At 44.9% G+C, this 16,644-nt stretch overlaps 1 protein-coding gene across 4 annotated transcripts in view; it reads right to left on the bottom strand.

Moving 5' to 3' along the window:
- Positions 1–4,429: 4,429 nt before the first annotated feature.
- HIVEP2 (HIVEP zinc finger 2) overlaps positions 4,430–16,644 on the bottom strand; it is a 532,634-nt gene continuing 520,419 nt past the window's right edge. For all 4 annotated transcript variants that reach the window (XM_069606805.1, XM_069606804.1, XM_069606807.1 and 1 more), the window contains one exon: positions 4,430–6,493. In XM_069606805.1, the coding sequence (XP_069462906.1) occupies positions 5,666–6,493 (828 nt within the window). In that variant the 3' untranslated portion in view covers positions 4,430–5,665. The remainder of the gene's footprint in view (positions 6,494–16,644) is intronic.

Below are 16,644 nucleotides of genomic sequence, written 5' to 3'. Positions count from 1 at the left end.
TTCTTTTTTAAACTTGTGAATTCACGCCCCCCTCGACACTCCGGGCACTTAAACACTACATCAAATAAACTGAGGATATCAGCAAACAACTAGAGCCGAAATGCCACATTTCAGGACTGCGTGTTCCAGGGAAAACATTGGCATTGATTCTTGAAATTTAAAACATGCACACCTATAAACGTTTTCAAAACACTATTAGAAGAAAATATCCTCTCGGTTTTTTGTGTGTGATGATTTTATGAAAGGCAAATGTCATTCGTCCTGTGCAATTTGTATGGTTATTCAAAGCCAATTTAATGAAATGTGCATATGTCACCTTAATTTGCTAATTTCTGGTGACGTCACACCTAATTGCGCATGTTAATGAGCACCCCAATTTTCTTTTTGGGAACTTGACCTCTGTATATAAACACTTATCTTACCCAGAATGCTCTTATTTTTTCTTTCTCTCTATCCGCATGGTGGACCCAGGGGGAACCCTCCTGGCTGTTTCCTTCCTTCCCTGAAGTATAATCCCTGCTGGTACCTTTGTGGAAAGTATCGCTGAGTGTCGGTGTGACTGCTGTGCAGTGACCTTCTTTGGTGATATAGAGTGTTTTCCAGGGTGCGGGCCCGCGTTCCTGAGGTGAGGACAGAAGGGATGGTGGAGAAAACACTGCATTTCCGGCGGGAAGCACGGGTAGAGCAGAACATGTTTTTGTGCAGGATGCCTAGTCTTGCAAGTTGTGGAACGAGGCGAGATGTCCTTTGCCTTTTTTATTTTATGTTATTACATGTATGGTTATGTTGTGAGCTAGGCACGACGATGTAGGTTGCGCAGTTGTGAAGTAGGTTGCACTCTTCTATGCTTCCCAGGACTCTTCCCCACTCCAGACTTAGGGCATGCTTCACAGAAGTGTTTTATAATGGTGCAATCCCATAGGAAAACGCTCTGTGAATCAGGCCCTTAGGGTCTACGCTGCAGTCCCAAGACAAGGGTGCCTGCTCCTGCGACTACCATGCCTATGTTGGAGAAATCACGAAGAAATGCAGGGTTCATGCTCCACAAGGCCTCCACCACAAGCATGGTTGAACAGGAGGGGCGGGCAGTTCTTGGATGAGCTGTTTGCTGAACTTGTGTTCCCGGAAGGCTCACCCCTTCTTTTCGTCCTGTAACAATATTAACTTATTTAGGCTGTTAGAAAAATGTGTCGAAACGGCAATGGGACCCAACCTTAAGGACCCTCCAAAGATGAATTCCTGCATATTTTTAGATGCTTTTGCAACGAGTGCCTACCTCGTGTGGTGTGCGCACTTGATTGGCTGCCCTTCTTTTCCGTTTTGGCTGGCGAGGGTAGCATCCTTGGCAATTGTGCAATGAACCCCATATATAGCAATGGGATCAACCCGCAAAGCATTCTGTTTTTTGTAGTTTGGGAGCAGTGTGACATTAACCTAGTTTCCTTCTTGTGTGGCAGGTTGACTAACTACACATGACCACGAGTGGGTCACACCACTCTGTGCTGGACACCCTAGTATTTGGTGGTACAGCGCAAGCATACATCATTGAGCGGTTTTTAGAGGACTGCATAACAGTATTATAAAAAGACGTATGAGTTGAGATCCACCAGCCAGTGATTCTCATGGTATCAGGTAATAATGTCCCCATACATGTCTCCTGGAAAAGCCATTGGCGACATTATATATGGTGACATTATGTATGGGGACGGGTTTTCGGGGATGTCCCTTGCTCCCCCGCATGTTCAATTTAATAATGTCTCCGCAAAAAACTGGGACTTATTTGTCAGGGGACATTCTTCCGGGGACATTATTACATGGAACCATTACCATTGGGTTAGTCCGAGTTCAGGGTGATGTATCTGGTTTGCTTTAGTAGAAGAGCCCTGTTTTGAGATGTTTCCTGAATGCCCTCCTTCAAGACTGTGTTCCTGCCTGTGGGCCACAGACTTTAACATGAGAGAATCGTTATTTAGAGCACAATCGGATATGCTCAGATCTGTGAATTGGGTGGTGCTTTCTCAGAACTGCTCAACAGAAGGACAGGTGGATATCTCTGAGCACTTGGATACCAGAGTTGATCCGCTTGGCCCGCTCTGGGACTTTCAGCTATGACTGTTGGATACTTTGGCTCTCTGGAGATTGCGCCATATCTCTCATTTCTCCCACTTTATTTACCATTAGTGCATGGGTTCACATTACATCTACTTTGCAGCTGTTGCAACAGCCTGATGAGGCGTGCTCTATTGTGCAGTACTTCACAGTTCTCTCAATGGTTGTGATCATGCATAGTTGGTTTCCCCTGTTATTGTTTCCAGGTCGGTTCCATCTTTGTTCCCTCTTTATGAGGCCATGGACTAGTTGCTTGGCACAAAGGATTAGACCAGTGAACATTCAGACATGTGTCTCCAGATGTTTAGCTGTAGGGGCACATTTGCTGTAGATGCAGTTTTGCTACTTGGGGTTTTGCACACCAAATGTATCTAAACTTATTTGAAAACGGGACTGCACCTGAAGCGGCACTGTTCTGGTTTCAGGATTTGCTGTTGCTATGTGGAGGACACTTGGTTCAGGGGCTTTTGACAGATGAGCTTGCAGAATTCCAATATGCTCCTTACACCATGCTACTGGTGGCAGCTGACGCTCCCTGCTAAGGGTTGAGTTTGTGGGGCACTGGTTTACCACCTGTCTGAACTCGAATGGTCCCAATTTAATCACTCCCATAGGTGCTTCAGTTATTTTAGTCCAACAGCAAAAAATATCACGCAGGGTTATTCTGGTGGCTGAGAAGACACACTCCATGGCACACACCAGGCTGGCGATACATCTTTCCCCTCTCAGAGTGGGGGAAAAGCGTTGACATGATTTAGGGAGAAACTCAGGATGCAACCCTCTTACTTCCATTTGACTGGGGATATTGTCATCCTTTCAGATTGTGCCCATTCATCAGACATCATGATTGATGAGTAGTTCCACGGCAGGCAGGCATTTCTGTGGAGCTCCGAGGTATTGATTCTCCTTGCTTCCATGTTGAGTCAGTATTGTTAGCATGGACTGATTGAGATATCTGCTCTTGTTGTGGTTGATTACATCCCTTTCCAGCTCATGTGTCATCTAGCTGTCCTGACTGTAGCATTGTTTCTATTCCTTACTAGCAAAACTTTCATATATGGGTGATGCCATTTTCTTTTCATGGACCCGGTTGGGTGGTTGATTGATATCTGATATATGGGCATTTGATTTGTTTGGTATGCTTCAAACAGTAAGTACTGGGAAGAGGAAGAGGGACATGAAGGCAACACAGTGGTGATTTACAGTAATCTTCATTACTCCTAGCCATACTCATAGTACTTGTGACCCATCCGCTCTCCTGACCTTTTGAGCTGATCGTCCTGCAGTATTGGATGTCACAAGGGGATTCTGGGTAAGGTAAGAGTCATATACCATGGTTGAGAGAGGGAGGCGTTTATAAAAAGATAAAATAGGGAAATGGGTCCTGCAGGAAGGCGGATGGCCTTCCTATAGTCAGTACAGTGACACAGAAGAGTAGAGCTCCGAGTAATTAAGTGCAAGGAGCATTAGCTGTGCCAGGGACAAAAGCAAAAGTCAATGTTGCATTCACGGAAAACATTTTAAAACAGTCACCCACGTTTTCCCGAAATACAGACGTCAGACGCAAAGCAAACAAAACGTAACAACCCAAAGAGGTCAAAGTGAGCCAAAATGCAGCAATGCAAATGAAGCGCATTTTCTGTTTTGAAGGCTGTTTTTCGGTCCAATCTGCCACTGATTTGTAAGAGTGGAATCAATTAAAACCAGAACAGCTCGGACTTCTAGTTTCTCTCATTGCAATTTGGGGAAAAAAATCACTTCCGTTTAATAATCTTCATTTGCCAGAATGTTGTTTTGAACGTTTTCTGGCTTAGTCGTCCACTCGTACGCATGCACACGCGCGCGCACGTGGGCGTGATCCGCCATGCGCTGCGCACTGGCCTTGGCTCGGCGTCATCCCACTAAAGGCGGAGGTGAATCATCTCGCGGCCCAGGGCTCAGCAACATCCTGCTGCACAGTCATGCACGGCGACGAAGAGCGAGGCCTCGCTTGCGACCCACTGGAGGACACGTGATACTCAGGTGGCAGAGGGTAGGTATTTGGCGCCACTCCCTGGTGCCAACTCCGGGGCAGACGATATTTTTCTGACCAAAACTGTGGCGTCAGAATAAAAAGAAACAATTACAATTGTAATGCGCTGTTGGGTTGGTTTAATCATGATGCCTTTAGTGTCTGTATCATTTATCACTGTGTGAAATTAATGAAAGTAAACATTGTTTATTTTTAAACAGCAGAGACACAACGAAAGGCGGCATGGTGCATTTCCAGAGAAAAAAACCCTCGTTTTACCGAAAAGCATAAAAACACTGTAGGCCTCCGTGCACATAACTGGATGTTTATTTCTGTTTTAAGAACACTCCTTTAATGTATTGTAATTCAATATACAAACTTGTTTTCACAGAATTATAATCCACTAAATAGCACGAAGATAACCCAGGCCTATGCAGTCAGCTGTGCTCTCTGTCACCCGGTTCCTTAGAAGACAATCCAGTAATGGCGGTCACTGAGCATGACATTAAGGTGTACACGTGATGCACTTGTACGTGTTTACATAGGGCGGGCTCGAGGGGGGCGGCGGGGTGGAATGTTTTCCCATATTTGCATTTGAGCATATAGATCAACATGTTCACATATAAGACCAAATACTTCATTCTTTCTTTATATATGTCTGAGGAAGGGGGGAAAACTCACATTAACACATCGTGTTTACTTGTAATGCTTTACGGTACTATCAGTTTAAAACGACAATCAGCACTTTAAATTATAGCCAATCCAGCAAACAAGAGACAAAGAAATTACAAGATTTAAGAACGGACGGATGCGCCCCGAATCTGTTATTTTTTTTTTCCTAATGCATAAGGTCAGAATAAGATGAGATACTCTGGTTTAAATATCTTGTATACACTATACAATTGTTCTTCTAATTACGCAACAGTAAACCCCATGCGCCACATAGAAAAAGTCATCCACAACAATGAGGAAAATAAATGTACATTTTATGAAACGAAGTAAATAAATATTAGTATTACAGAATCGTAGCTGTACATAAAAGCTGTTCAGTTTTAATCATATAAAAATATGTTTTTTTTAGTGCAACCTCACATATATTTGATGCTATTTCGCTTTACATCATTTAGACCCAAAGTGTCCAAAAAAAGGAAAAGAAATTACATTACAAAGCAGATACACAAATTCTAAAATATGTACAGTACACGTTACTGCTAAAAATGCTTATCAGAATATAAGCAAAGGAAAGAAGTAGGCACAAACATTTGTACAGTTTCAAAGTACCAGACCCATGAAGTTCATCTGAAATGTCATTTTGGTCAGGCTCATGATGACTTGCATGTATTTCTTTTGATATGACAAAAGTATACATATTGATATATATTCTTGTGGTATTAAAATGTTTAAAAGTGGACTCCGCCCCCAAGCGGGGCCCCGGACCACTAGCAAACTAGTGTAACTTAGATCAGGCATGCTATGAACCTTAATCTCTTCCATGGCTAGGACAGAAAAGAGTAAAATGGCGGTGAAACCACATGCCGCTCCAAATCAATGAGGTTTGCCTCTTTCCACTAGAGCCTCTTCTCCTTCATGTGTGCCTGTCCTTGTGTCTTTTTTCCCATGAAAGCCCAATTGTTTCACGTCCGGACTTTTACTGTGAAATGAGGATGGCGCTATTAACGTCCGTGTCGTACCAAAACCTTCCCTAGTGCTGTTTGAGTCAGGGTGGATGGCCAGAGCATTGGCTGGTGGCTGGCCGGGCTCAGATCCGCTAAGGTGCCGAATGTCAAGCAGTGCACTTTCCAAAGTTTTTGGGTGTGGCTCATGAGCCCTCGCCAACAGGTTTGCTCCAAGCAGACCAGCTTCCTCAGGCGCAATTCTTAGAGAGGCAATGGCTTTTGTACATGTATGGATGTGTTCTTCTTGCTCCCTCACCACAGGCTTCAAAGAGTCTTCGGAGACGGTATGCCTGAGTGAGGGCAGAAGGGAGGGCGATGAGCCTAACGAAATGTCATGGGATAAGCTGTGGGGCAAGGCATGCTTTTCGTGGTGCTTAGAAACGGCATGCTGCTCTTTAGTACAGGTGTGGGGAATTGCGCTCCTCTTCTCTTCACAGCACTTCATCGGCAGGGACTTGGTGGGAGGTGGATGTAAACCAGAGAGTGTTTCATGCCCCGAGTGAACCATTTGGATTCCACCAACCGGGATCATGGGGAGGGGCGCTCGAACCTGAAGCTGGGAGTGCAGAGGGAGATGGCTGAAGACGTAGTCGTTGTGACCTTCTAAGAACTGGTTGCCCTCTTGATGCTGGGGGGGAGCTTCTTTGTCACCGTACAGACTTCCGTAAGAGGCTTTGGGCAGTCCTTTCGGCAAATTCTGAAACCAAAAATAAAATAATGGTTAAATAAAACAAATTGAATGGAGGCCCAAACAACTACACCATAACCTCTTATCCCAGTCACTTGGGAACAGGCTTAAAAAGAATTACAATATTATATCGACATGACCATGGCTGGTAGTAATTTGGTAGCTTATGCTAAATTGGCTGGTGGTCTCTATTAGTAAATTGCAGATGGCTACTAGACATCAAATCAATTTTCACAAGTGGCTAAAATTGGCACCCTTGTTGGAAGTCTCAGCACACAGGTACATTATTGCAAAAACAAGAACCCAGAGCAGTTTTTGTTCATACTAGAAGGCAATGTGCTGTTGCACACACTGCTATGGGTGGCCTCAAATTCCAGGGAACTACGTATGGCAGTTGCCAGGAGCACTTAATGGACATCACAAATTCATACAAGGCATCAAAATGATGCAGTTCACACTGCATTATATATTTACGCGCAACTTTGAAATACGAATTTGAACTGAAATGCTTCTGTTGGCATTAAACACAATATTCAAAAGGTTGAATTGGTACAGACATATACATATATATATCCAAGCAGAAAACGAACCGCGAATTAGCGGCTCACAGCGGCACTCCTCCATCCAGCATTCCTCCAAAAAAGTACGCCGCTCATGCAAGTTTCATTGATAAAAATGTCCTTTATTTTTGGTATGGACTAAAAAGAGCACACCCGTGAAAAAATGCAATAACGCGTTTAATCCCAAACTGGGCTTCTTCAGATTGTAACTAACACCATGTTTACATCAACTTATATTGTATTTCCTGTTTGGTTTTGATCCTTTTTCCTGTGTTCTAACTACTAGACCGCTGTTTTTACCATTGTTGTTTGTTTGTTAAAAGCGGCCATGTTGGATGAGTATATTTTGCCTCTAACATTAAAATCACAGACTGTTTTTGGCACAGTGGTTTAGGAAAATTTATATTATAAAATACAAGTGCAATATTATCAGAGATATGTGACATTTGACATTGAATGTGATTAAATATTACAAAAAATGCATAAAAATGGCATATTTATACTTTTAATCATGCAGGCGAGGTGAGTGTGCATATGTATGCATATATACATGCTCATTCACTCTGGTTTTCTGTTATTTAACCATATGCTTGAAATTTTAAAGTGACTGGTGCTTAGCTGGAAATTTAATTTCTATCAATCTCTTGGTGGAAATCACATGATCTCGTAACTTTGACAAATATTGTTACTCACTGGATGATTAATTTTATATTTAGTAAAAAAAAATGTACTTATTTGTTTTGGAAATTCCATACAGTCTTTGATAAAGTGCCTATTGCATAGTGCAATATCAACTGATTGTAATATCCTGTGCAGATATGCTACATATATTAGAGGAGATTAAATATCTCCTCAAATAAAGTGCCTAGTGCTTAATACGATATTGGCTAACTGTAATACCAGATAGGAATATACTATATATATTAAAAAGTATTCCCGATTTTATCTTATAAAGTGCCTTGTGCCTTAAAATACAACATTAACGCTAAGTATAATATATATAATATTGAGTATTTCATTTAATTGTGTTTTGCCATTTGGTTGTGTCCACACCCATATAATAAATTCGGTTCAAAAAAATATAAATTCACCTGCTTTATATAATTTCCACCTAGCAGGTAAATATACAAATATTCCTGCTAATAAAATCATATTCTATTGTCTTATCATGCCATAAAGGACTTAGTTTATCTTCTCTTTTATCTTCGCCTAACTTTGTTAGAATCTGATTAACATGGTGTTAGTAAAACATTTGAGCAATTATGCTAAAAACCATGATGGCTAAATGTGCAAATGTGATATATATATTGAAGGACAACATTTTGTTGCAGGGACGTTAAGGTGAGAACTTAACGCAACAAATACCCTGAAATGTAGCTAAAGCCACCTTAACTTTGCGCCCCATGTTGCGCAGCCTATGACCACAATGATGACATCACAGATCACATCACTGATGACATCACTAATTACATTACAACAGTAACTGCCATTAAGCATGGCCTTCAGCCATGGTCAGTGTGCATGGCCAAATATATTTTAACACTTGAATGGGTACTAGTCATGGCCTTCAGCTATGGACAGTGGTCACAACCTTCACCCATGTGCACTGAATATTTTAAAACACTAACATCCTAGCAACTATAGCTTTTGGCCTTTATCAGTAGATACAGCTTTCAACAGTGTACACAGTATATTATATATACCGATTAGGCAATAGACATGGACTTTAGCACAATAGGCCAGTGACCAAAATCTTTATATATTCTATACATATAAATGGGCCACTAGCCATGGCCTTTGACCTTGAGCAGTGTGTACATATTTTGGCCGTGTCCATTGTATTTTTTTAAGTAATAAAATGCCATAAGTGAAGACCTTCGGCCGTGCCGTCTATTATACTTCACTAACCAGCCACTAGCTATGGCCTTCCTCCGTGCCCCCTGTATTTTATATATACTACCCAGCCACTAGCCATGGTCTTCAACACAATACCAGCCAGTGGCACCAGCTTTTGGCTGTGCCGACTGTATATTCTAACATATTAATGGGCACTACCTATGGCCTTTAGCCATGGCCACAGTCTACAGCTATCAATGTTGCTCACTGTGTATTTTAAAACAGTGATGGTCTACTAGGCATGGCTTTTAATCATGCACATTGATATTTTTTAACACCAACCGACCACTAGCTATGGCCTTTGGTGCTGGTCGGTGACTCCAGACTTTGTCATGGCCAAGTCCACGGCCTAAATTGTTATTAAGGAAATCAAACTTTTCATGAGCAAACTTATAAATGATGTTATGTCTAATTCCATTATTGATTTGATCAGTTATATTCAATGTAATTAGCGTTATCACCAGTGATGTCATCAGTGATCTGTGATGTCATCATTGTGGTCATAGGCTGCGCAACAGGGGGCGTGAAGTTAAGGTAGCTTTAGATGAATTTCAGGGGTTTTGTTGCATTAAGTTCTCACCTTTATGTCCCTGCAACTATACTATTTTCCTTGAATTTCAAAGGTTTTGTTACAATGCATTGGAACGCTTCCGTACCACTAGCATGGTCTTCGGCCATGGTCAGTGGTCACAGTTCATTTTAAAACGCTATCAGACCACTACCCATGGCCTTTGGATTGCAGGCTTTGAGAACTCACAATGTTTAAGGCAATGCGCAGTGACATTAAATTACTTACCATGGCACACACACTTTGGTTAAGCAGCTTGCTCCAAGTGGTACACCCCTTTTCGGCGCCATGATTTTGCCATGCACCGATTTGGCGCAGCCATTCCACTGAAGGATCCAATTTCGGAACAACCTTTTTGATGCAAAAGCCATTCCGGCGCTGTTATTTTGGCGCAACGGATGTTTGGACTTGGCTGACATTGCAGCCACGTCTAAACACCCTCATGCCAACTAAGATCACAGGACTGCACTGCAACAAACCTCGCCATCTCCCACTTGTGTTGCTTTTCTTTTATTTAAATTAAATAATACATACAGCCTTTAACCCTGATCCATCAGAGTTCAAGCCCCAGCATTTAACCACTAGGCCTCAATGGCTTGGTGCTTCATGGAGCATACCATTAATACTATGAAACTTGTGAGAATCTAAACAATAACATAATTTTAGCATAATGGTAAAGTTCTGCGCAGTGCTCCAGATAGGATTTTGAGGTGGGAGTATTTTACGCATGATTTTTGAAATTAGAGAGTAAATGCAATTTTAAGAGAGTAAAAATGAGCTTTCTCCTCTGCAAGAGAGTAAAACGTATCCAACATACGTGTACCGTGTATGTGTAATCGGTTTATAGTGATAAAATCAAAAGTTAAAATCTCGAAAGTCAAAATGTCGAAAAAAAAGTCGCATTTTTTTAATGCCGTTTTTATTCGAAATGGGGGGCTTCCCCCTCCTACCCCCCCTTTTTGAAAAAAAATGTTTTACCCATTTTTTTAAATCCCGGACCCCAAAATAAATATATAATTAAAAAAAGAGTAATTCGACTTTTTTAAAAAAAAATTTTGTTTTTTTTCGGCATTATTGGCATTCGAGATTTTTTTTTTGAGATTTTGACTGACCACCTGTGTAATCATTCATAAGCACTCCAATTTTTGCAGTTGAAATTAGGGTGAGATTACAATATTTGCCCAGGATCACACACGCTAAACAGCGAAGCAGGGATTTTAACCCACACTTTCAATTTGGGCATGGCCACTTTCTTCCACGGTTTACTTAAAACAAATATTTAAGTTTTGGGTGTCAAGACCTACACACATAACAAAATCGTGCTCTAACTGCTAACTCGAGTGATAATAACAGCGCAAGTTCAGTTCAACGTTATTAGCAGTCGCCATGCTCGACCTGCTCCTTTACTTAGAAACAAGTGACCTTTAAAATAAAATATGTGACAAAGAGTGCATTTGAAATGCAGAGCCTGTTTATTGGAAAGCCAACCCAAAGTCATGCCATCAAACAGCTCACATCATGATATCACATGAGTGTGCCAATGGCGCTATATAATGTAAGCAAAAACAAAGAGGGGATGGCTGGAAGGCTTAGAATTAATCTTAAACCTCTGGCAATTGCTCTGGGCAACCATCCAGACAATTGTTCTTCACCTGCTAAGCAATTATAGAACAGGAAAAGACCATATGCAAATCAGGCTTGGTCCAACCCCCAAAGGGGCAGTCCCGTCAAAACTGCTAGGTCCCATCCCTTCTGCACAGCACCCCGGGACCCACATTTGAGCATACCTGTAGGCTGTCCCAGTCGCCATGACAAAGCAAAAACAAAGAGGTGATGGCTGGAAGGCTTAGAATTGTTATTAAACCACTGTCATTGCTCTGGGCAACCCTCCTGACCATCGTTTTTCACCTGCCAAGTCATTATAGAACGGGGAAAAACCATATGCAATTCAGGCATGGCCCCATCCCCAAAAGGGCAGCGCAGCCCGAACTGCTAGGTCACATCCCTTCTGCACAGCATCCTGGGCTCCACATCTGGGTATACCGGTCCCAAACGGGGAAAGGTACACGAGGGAGACACAGGGCATGAGCGGGGGTGGGGGGAAAGAAGGGAGACACGGGGCATGAGCGGGGGGGAAAGAAGGGAGACACAGGGCATGAGTAGGGGGGTGGGGAGGAAAGAAGGGAGACATGGGGCATGAGTGGGGGTGGGGGGGAACAGGAGGGAGACACGGGGCATGAGCGGGGGGTGGGGGGAACAGGGGAGAGACGGCATGAGCGGGGGGTGGGGGGAAAGACACGGGGCATGAGCGGGGGTGGGGGGAATGGGGGAGAGACACGGGGCATGAGGGGTACAGGAGGGAGACACGGGGCATGAGCGGGGGGTGGGGGAACAGGGCAGACACGGCATGAGCGGGGGGTACAGGAGGGAGACACGGGGCATGAGCAGGGGGTGGGGGGTACAGGAGGGAGACACGGCATGAGCGGGGGTAGGGGGAACAGGGCAGACACGGGGCATGAGCGGGAGGTGGGGGTACAGGAGGGAAACACGGGGCATGAGTGGGGGTTGGGAGGTACAGAAGGGAGACACGGGCATGAATGGGGGTGGGGGGAAGAAGGGAGACACGGGGCATGATCGGGGGTGGGGGGTAAAGAAGGGAGACACGAGGCATGAGCGGGGGGTGGGGGGTACAGGAGGGAGACACGGGGCATGAGCGGGGGTGGGGGTACAGAAGGGAGACACGGGGCATGAGCGGGGGTGGGGGGAACAGGGCAGACACGGGGCATGAGCGGGGGGTGGGGGTACAGGAGGGAGACACGGGGCATGAGCGGGGGTGGGGGTACAGAAGGGAGACACGGGGCATGAGTGGGGGTGGGGGGGAAGAAGGGAGACACGGGGCATGAGCGGGGGGTGGGGGTAAAGAAGGGAGACACGGGGCATGAGCAGGGGGTGGGAGGTACAGGAGGGAGACACGGGGCTTGAGCGGGGGTGGGGGGTACAGAAGGGAGACACGGGGCATGAGCAGGGGGTGGGGGGAAGAAGGGAGACATGGGGCATGAGCGGGGGATGGGGGTAAAGAAGGGAGACACGGGGCATGAGCAGGGGGTGGGGGGAAAGAAGGGAGACACAAAGCATGAGCGGGGTGGGGGGAAAGAAGGGAGACACGGGGCATGAGCAGGGGGTGGGGGGAACAGGAGGGAGACACGGGGCATGAGCGGGGGGTGGGGGAAATGGGGAGAGACACAGGGCATGAGCGTGGGGTGGGGGGAAAGACACGGGGCATGAGCGGGGGGTGGGGGGAACGGGGGAGAGACACGGGGCATGAGGGGTACAGGAGGGAGACACGGGGTATGAGCGGGGGGTGGGGAGGAAAGAAGGGAGACACGGGGCATGAGCGGGGGTGCGGGGGAAAGAGGGAGACACAGGGCATGAGCGGGGGTGGGGAGGAAAGAAGGAAGACACGGGGCATGAATGGGGGTGGGGGGAAAGAAGGGAGACACGGGGCATGAGCGGGGGGTGGGGGTAAAGAAGGGAGACACGGGGCATGAGTGGGGGGTGGGAGGTACAGGAGGGAGACACGGGGCTTGAGCGGGGGTGGGGGGTACAGAAGGGAGACACGGGCATGAGCAGGGGGTGGGGTAAAGAAGGGAGACATGGGGCATGAGCGGGGGTGGGGGGTAAAGAAGGGAGACACGGGGCATGAGCAGGGGGTGGGGGGAAAGAGGGAAGACACGGGGCATGAGCGGGGGGTGGGGGGAAAGAAGGGAGACACGGGGCATGAGCGGGGGTGGGGGGAAAGAAGGGAGACACGGGGCATGAGCAGGGGGTGGGGGGAACAGGAGGGAGACACGGGGCATGAGCAGGGGGTGGGGGAACAGGGGAGAGACACAGGGCATGAGCGGGGGGTGGGGGAAAGACACGGGGCATGAGCGGGGGGTGGGGGGAACGGGGGAGAGTCACGGGGCATGAGGGGTACAGGAGGGAGACACGGGGTATGAGCGGGGGGTGGGGAGGAAAGAAGGGAAACACGGGGCATGAGCAGGGATGCGGGGGAAAGAGGGAGACACAGGGCATGAGCGGGGGTGGGGAGGAAAGAAGGAAGACACGGGGCATGAGCGGGGGTGGGGGGAAAGAAGGGAGACATGGGGCATGAGCGGGGGGTGGAGGTGAACAGGGGAGACACGGGCCATGAGCAGGGGGTGGGGGGAAAGGAGGGAGACAGACACGGAGCATGATTTACATCTGTTGTAAATTGCGTTTTTTTCTCTCTCTGACAGCCCGGACCATGCGAGACTATATCAGATAGAGGTCCGGGCTGTCAGAGAAAAAAAAAACGCATTTTAAAACAGTTTAAAACAGACAGTTGCTTGATCATCCAACCCGACTTCGGAATGATCAAGCACTTTTCAATTGCATTTTTAATTTCTCTCCGACAGTCCGGACCATGCATTTTTATTTTCTCTCCGACGGTCCAGACCATGCGAGATTATATCAGATAGAGGTCCGGGCTGTCAGAGAGAAAATAAAAATGCAATTGAAAAGCGCTGCCAGAGCAGAAACACAGATATGATACAAAAACAAACACCTAACACCTCCAAACAGTGCTGAAAGTGCTTGCTATAAAACACCTCAAACACCCTCCACGTGTGGCCCTGCTACTTGTACATTTCCCCTCACAGCCTACAAAAACGCACAAGGGAATAGGAATTAAACTGGGCCTTTTAAAGACGGTTTAACTTCCTTTAACATTCGGGAAAAAATAAATATAAAAAAATGCAGCAGGACACGTGTGTTTCTGGAAAGGTCTTCCAGGAGGGGGTGGTGAGGGGGTGGTTTGAGCCCTGTATTAGGATACATTCTTCTGAGAGAGACTGTCAAGGGAAGTGTCTGCCTGCCTCAAGGCAGGAGCTTGCTTACTACAGTGCCATCTAGTGGCAGAAAGTATTTTTTTTTATTAATAAATACAGCGTACATGGTACGCAGTAGAAAAATAAAGAATCTGTATTTCCTTTCATTATATGCGTAAAAAGGGACGTTACGCACCTTAACTGTAGGGCTGGTGCTGCGTCTCAAACTCCTGCAGGATCTCCGATGGCAGCGTTCAGCATAAGTGTGATTTTTTAAAATTGAATTTGTTCTGTTATATAATGTTGCCCTGAGATGGTGTAGTCCTCTTTTTGAATATATGTGCAATGTAAGGGGGAATGTGTGGTGTGAGGGTGCATGTCATCTGAGAGTGTGTGCATGCAATGTGTGTGTTAGATGTGATCGTGTGTTTGTGTACATTTGCTCCATGAAGGCGAGTGTTAGTGTGTGCGCATGCGTGTTCACCCGTGTGTGTATGTGAGCATTGTGACATGTCGAGAGTGAGTTGGTATTGTCAGAGTGTGCGTGTGTGCATGTCTCCATGTAATTCAGAAGATGCCCATCCAGTTTTAAAAAATATATATATTTTGTGACTTGTAGTTTTGTTTTGACCAACAAGTGTCCTGTACTACAAGTCCCAAAATGTAAAGTAAAAAGGAAATCTGAATGATCATCTTCAAAATAACAAGGGATATGTGGCATATACCAATATATACAAGACATGTAACTATATGATTTCTCTTGCATCTCTATTTGTTTGGGTTGAATGGCAGTAGGGGATCTGTAAATTGCTGAAGGAGGAGGACGTATTTAGTGTAGAATCAGAGGAGGGGGGACAACACAGTAAAATATGTTTTTTTCAGCTGGGGAAAGTGAGAATTAGGGGCTGGAGAGGAGTGGTGTCTACTTTCCCCCAATGTTTTTAAAGTCTAAAAGTAGCGCAATATATTAAGGGTATAATGGGACCGGGTGAGCTGCAAAGAAAGTTTTGTTTGTGCTGGCACGCGTGCAATGGAAGACACTCAACTATAATTACCCCATTGTTAGTGCAGCTCAAAAGACCTTCTTAAAATCATGCACTGATTCGGTGAACCTTTCCATGAAGGAGGCCACCTGGATCAAAGGCATGCATGTTAAGACTACATAGTCCTGAATACAGAGTGTTTACTAAAATATACTGTTTTAAAAATGCCTTGAACTGCCAGAGTTCAAGAACCAGCATTCAACCACTATGCCACAATGTCTTAGTGCTTCTCTGTGCATCCATTTAATACTTTTACAATTTAATATGTCCAATTGTAAAATGCTAATTATGAAACTTATGAAAATTCAAACAATACTATCATTGTAGCGGTATCCATTTAAAATTTTGAATCAACAATTTCGAATGCCTTTTTGTCGGAAAAAGAAAATGTCGAAAAAAAATGTAGAATATATTTTTGGATATTTTATATGTTTTTTGGGTTTAGTTAGTAAAAAAGGGTCAATAAAAAAAACAGGGGGTTTGGGTGGCACCCCCCATAAAAAAAAAAAAACATTCAACTTTTTTTTTTCTTCTGCATTTTTTCTTCGAGAAAAAGGCATTTGAAATTGTGACATTCGAAAATGTCACTATAAACCCATTGTAGCATGATGGTTAAGTGCTTCGTCTCAAACTCCTGCAAGCTAGGGTTCTCAAAGGCAGCGCTAAGCACAAATGTTTTTTTATTTCATTTTGTCAGTTAAATAATGTCACCCAGAGAGGGTGTAATACATGTTCCATTCTGTATTATAACGTTGCAGTAAACAAATGTGTTTCATGTTTATTACATGTTCAATTCTGCAACTACGGTGTAATACATGTCCCATCCCTTTTTATAATGTTGCAGTAAATAAATGTTTTTCACGTTTAATCCATATTACAAAATGAAAAATGCCTGCAGGTTCATGCCAACTGTGACCTGTAGCGCCAAATCATCCTTGCGCAGAGAGGTCCCTGTGCCCAACTTGCTGCATCTAACTGGGTGCGCCCAAACGGGACCTGCATCGAAACATTCACGCCATAATGGCATGTGCCTAACTGGCCGTGCCAAAAATGTCCTGTCCCGTGCTCCTAGCCCCCTGTTTTATGGCCAGTCTCTTGGTGACTGCTGTGATACATCGCACAACCCCAACCAACCACATTTAAGCAGCACAGAAACAGGAACAAAATGATGGGCTGCAAGAATAACAGAGGCCAGGGTACTTTCTGCACCCATGGCAAAAATCAAAAGATGGTACTCATGAATATA

Source organism: Ambystoma mexicanum, chromosome 4p (assembly GCF_040938575.1).
Source record: "Ambystoma mexicanum isolate Mex_15411 chromosome 4p, UKY_AmexF1_1, whole genome shotgun sequence".
NCBI classification, from domain to species: domain Eukaryota; kingdom Metazoa; phylum Chordata; class Amphibia; order Caudata; family Ambystomatidae; genus Ambystoma; species Ambystoma mexicanum.
This window is presented reverse-complemented; position numbering and strand designations above follow the sequence as displayed.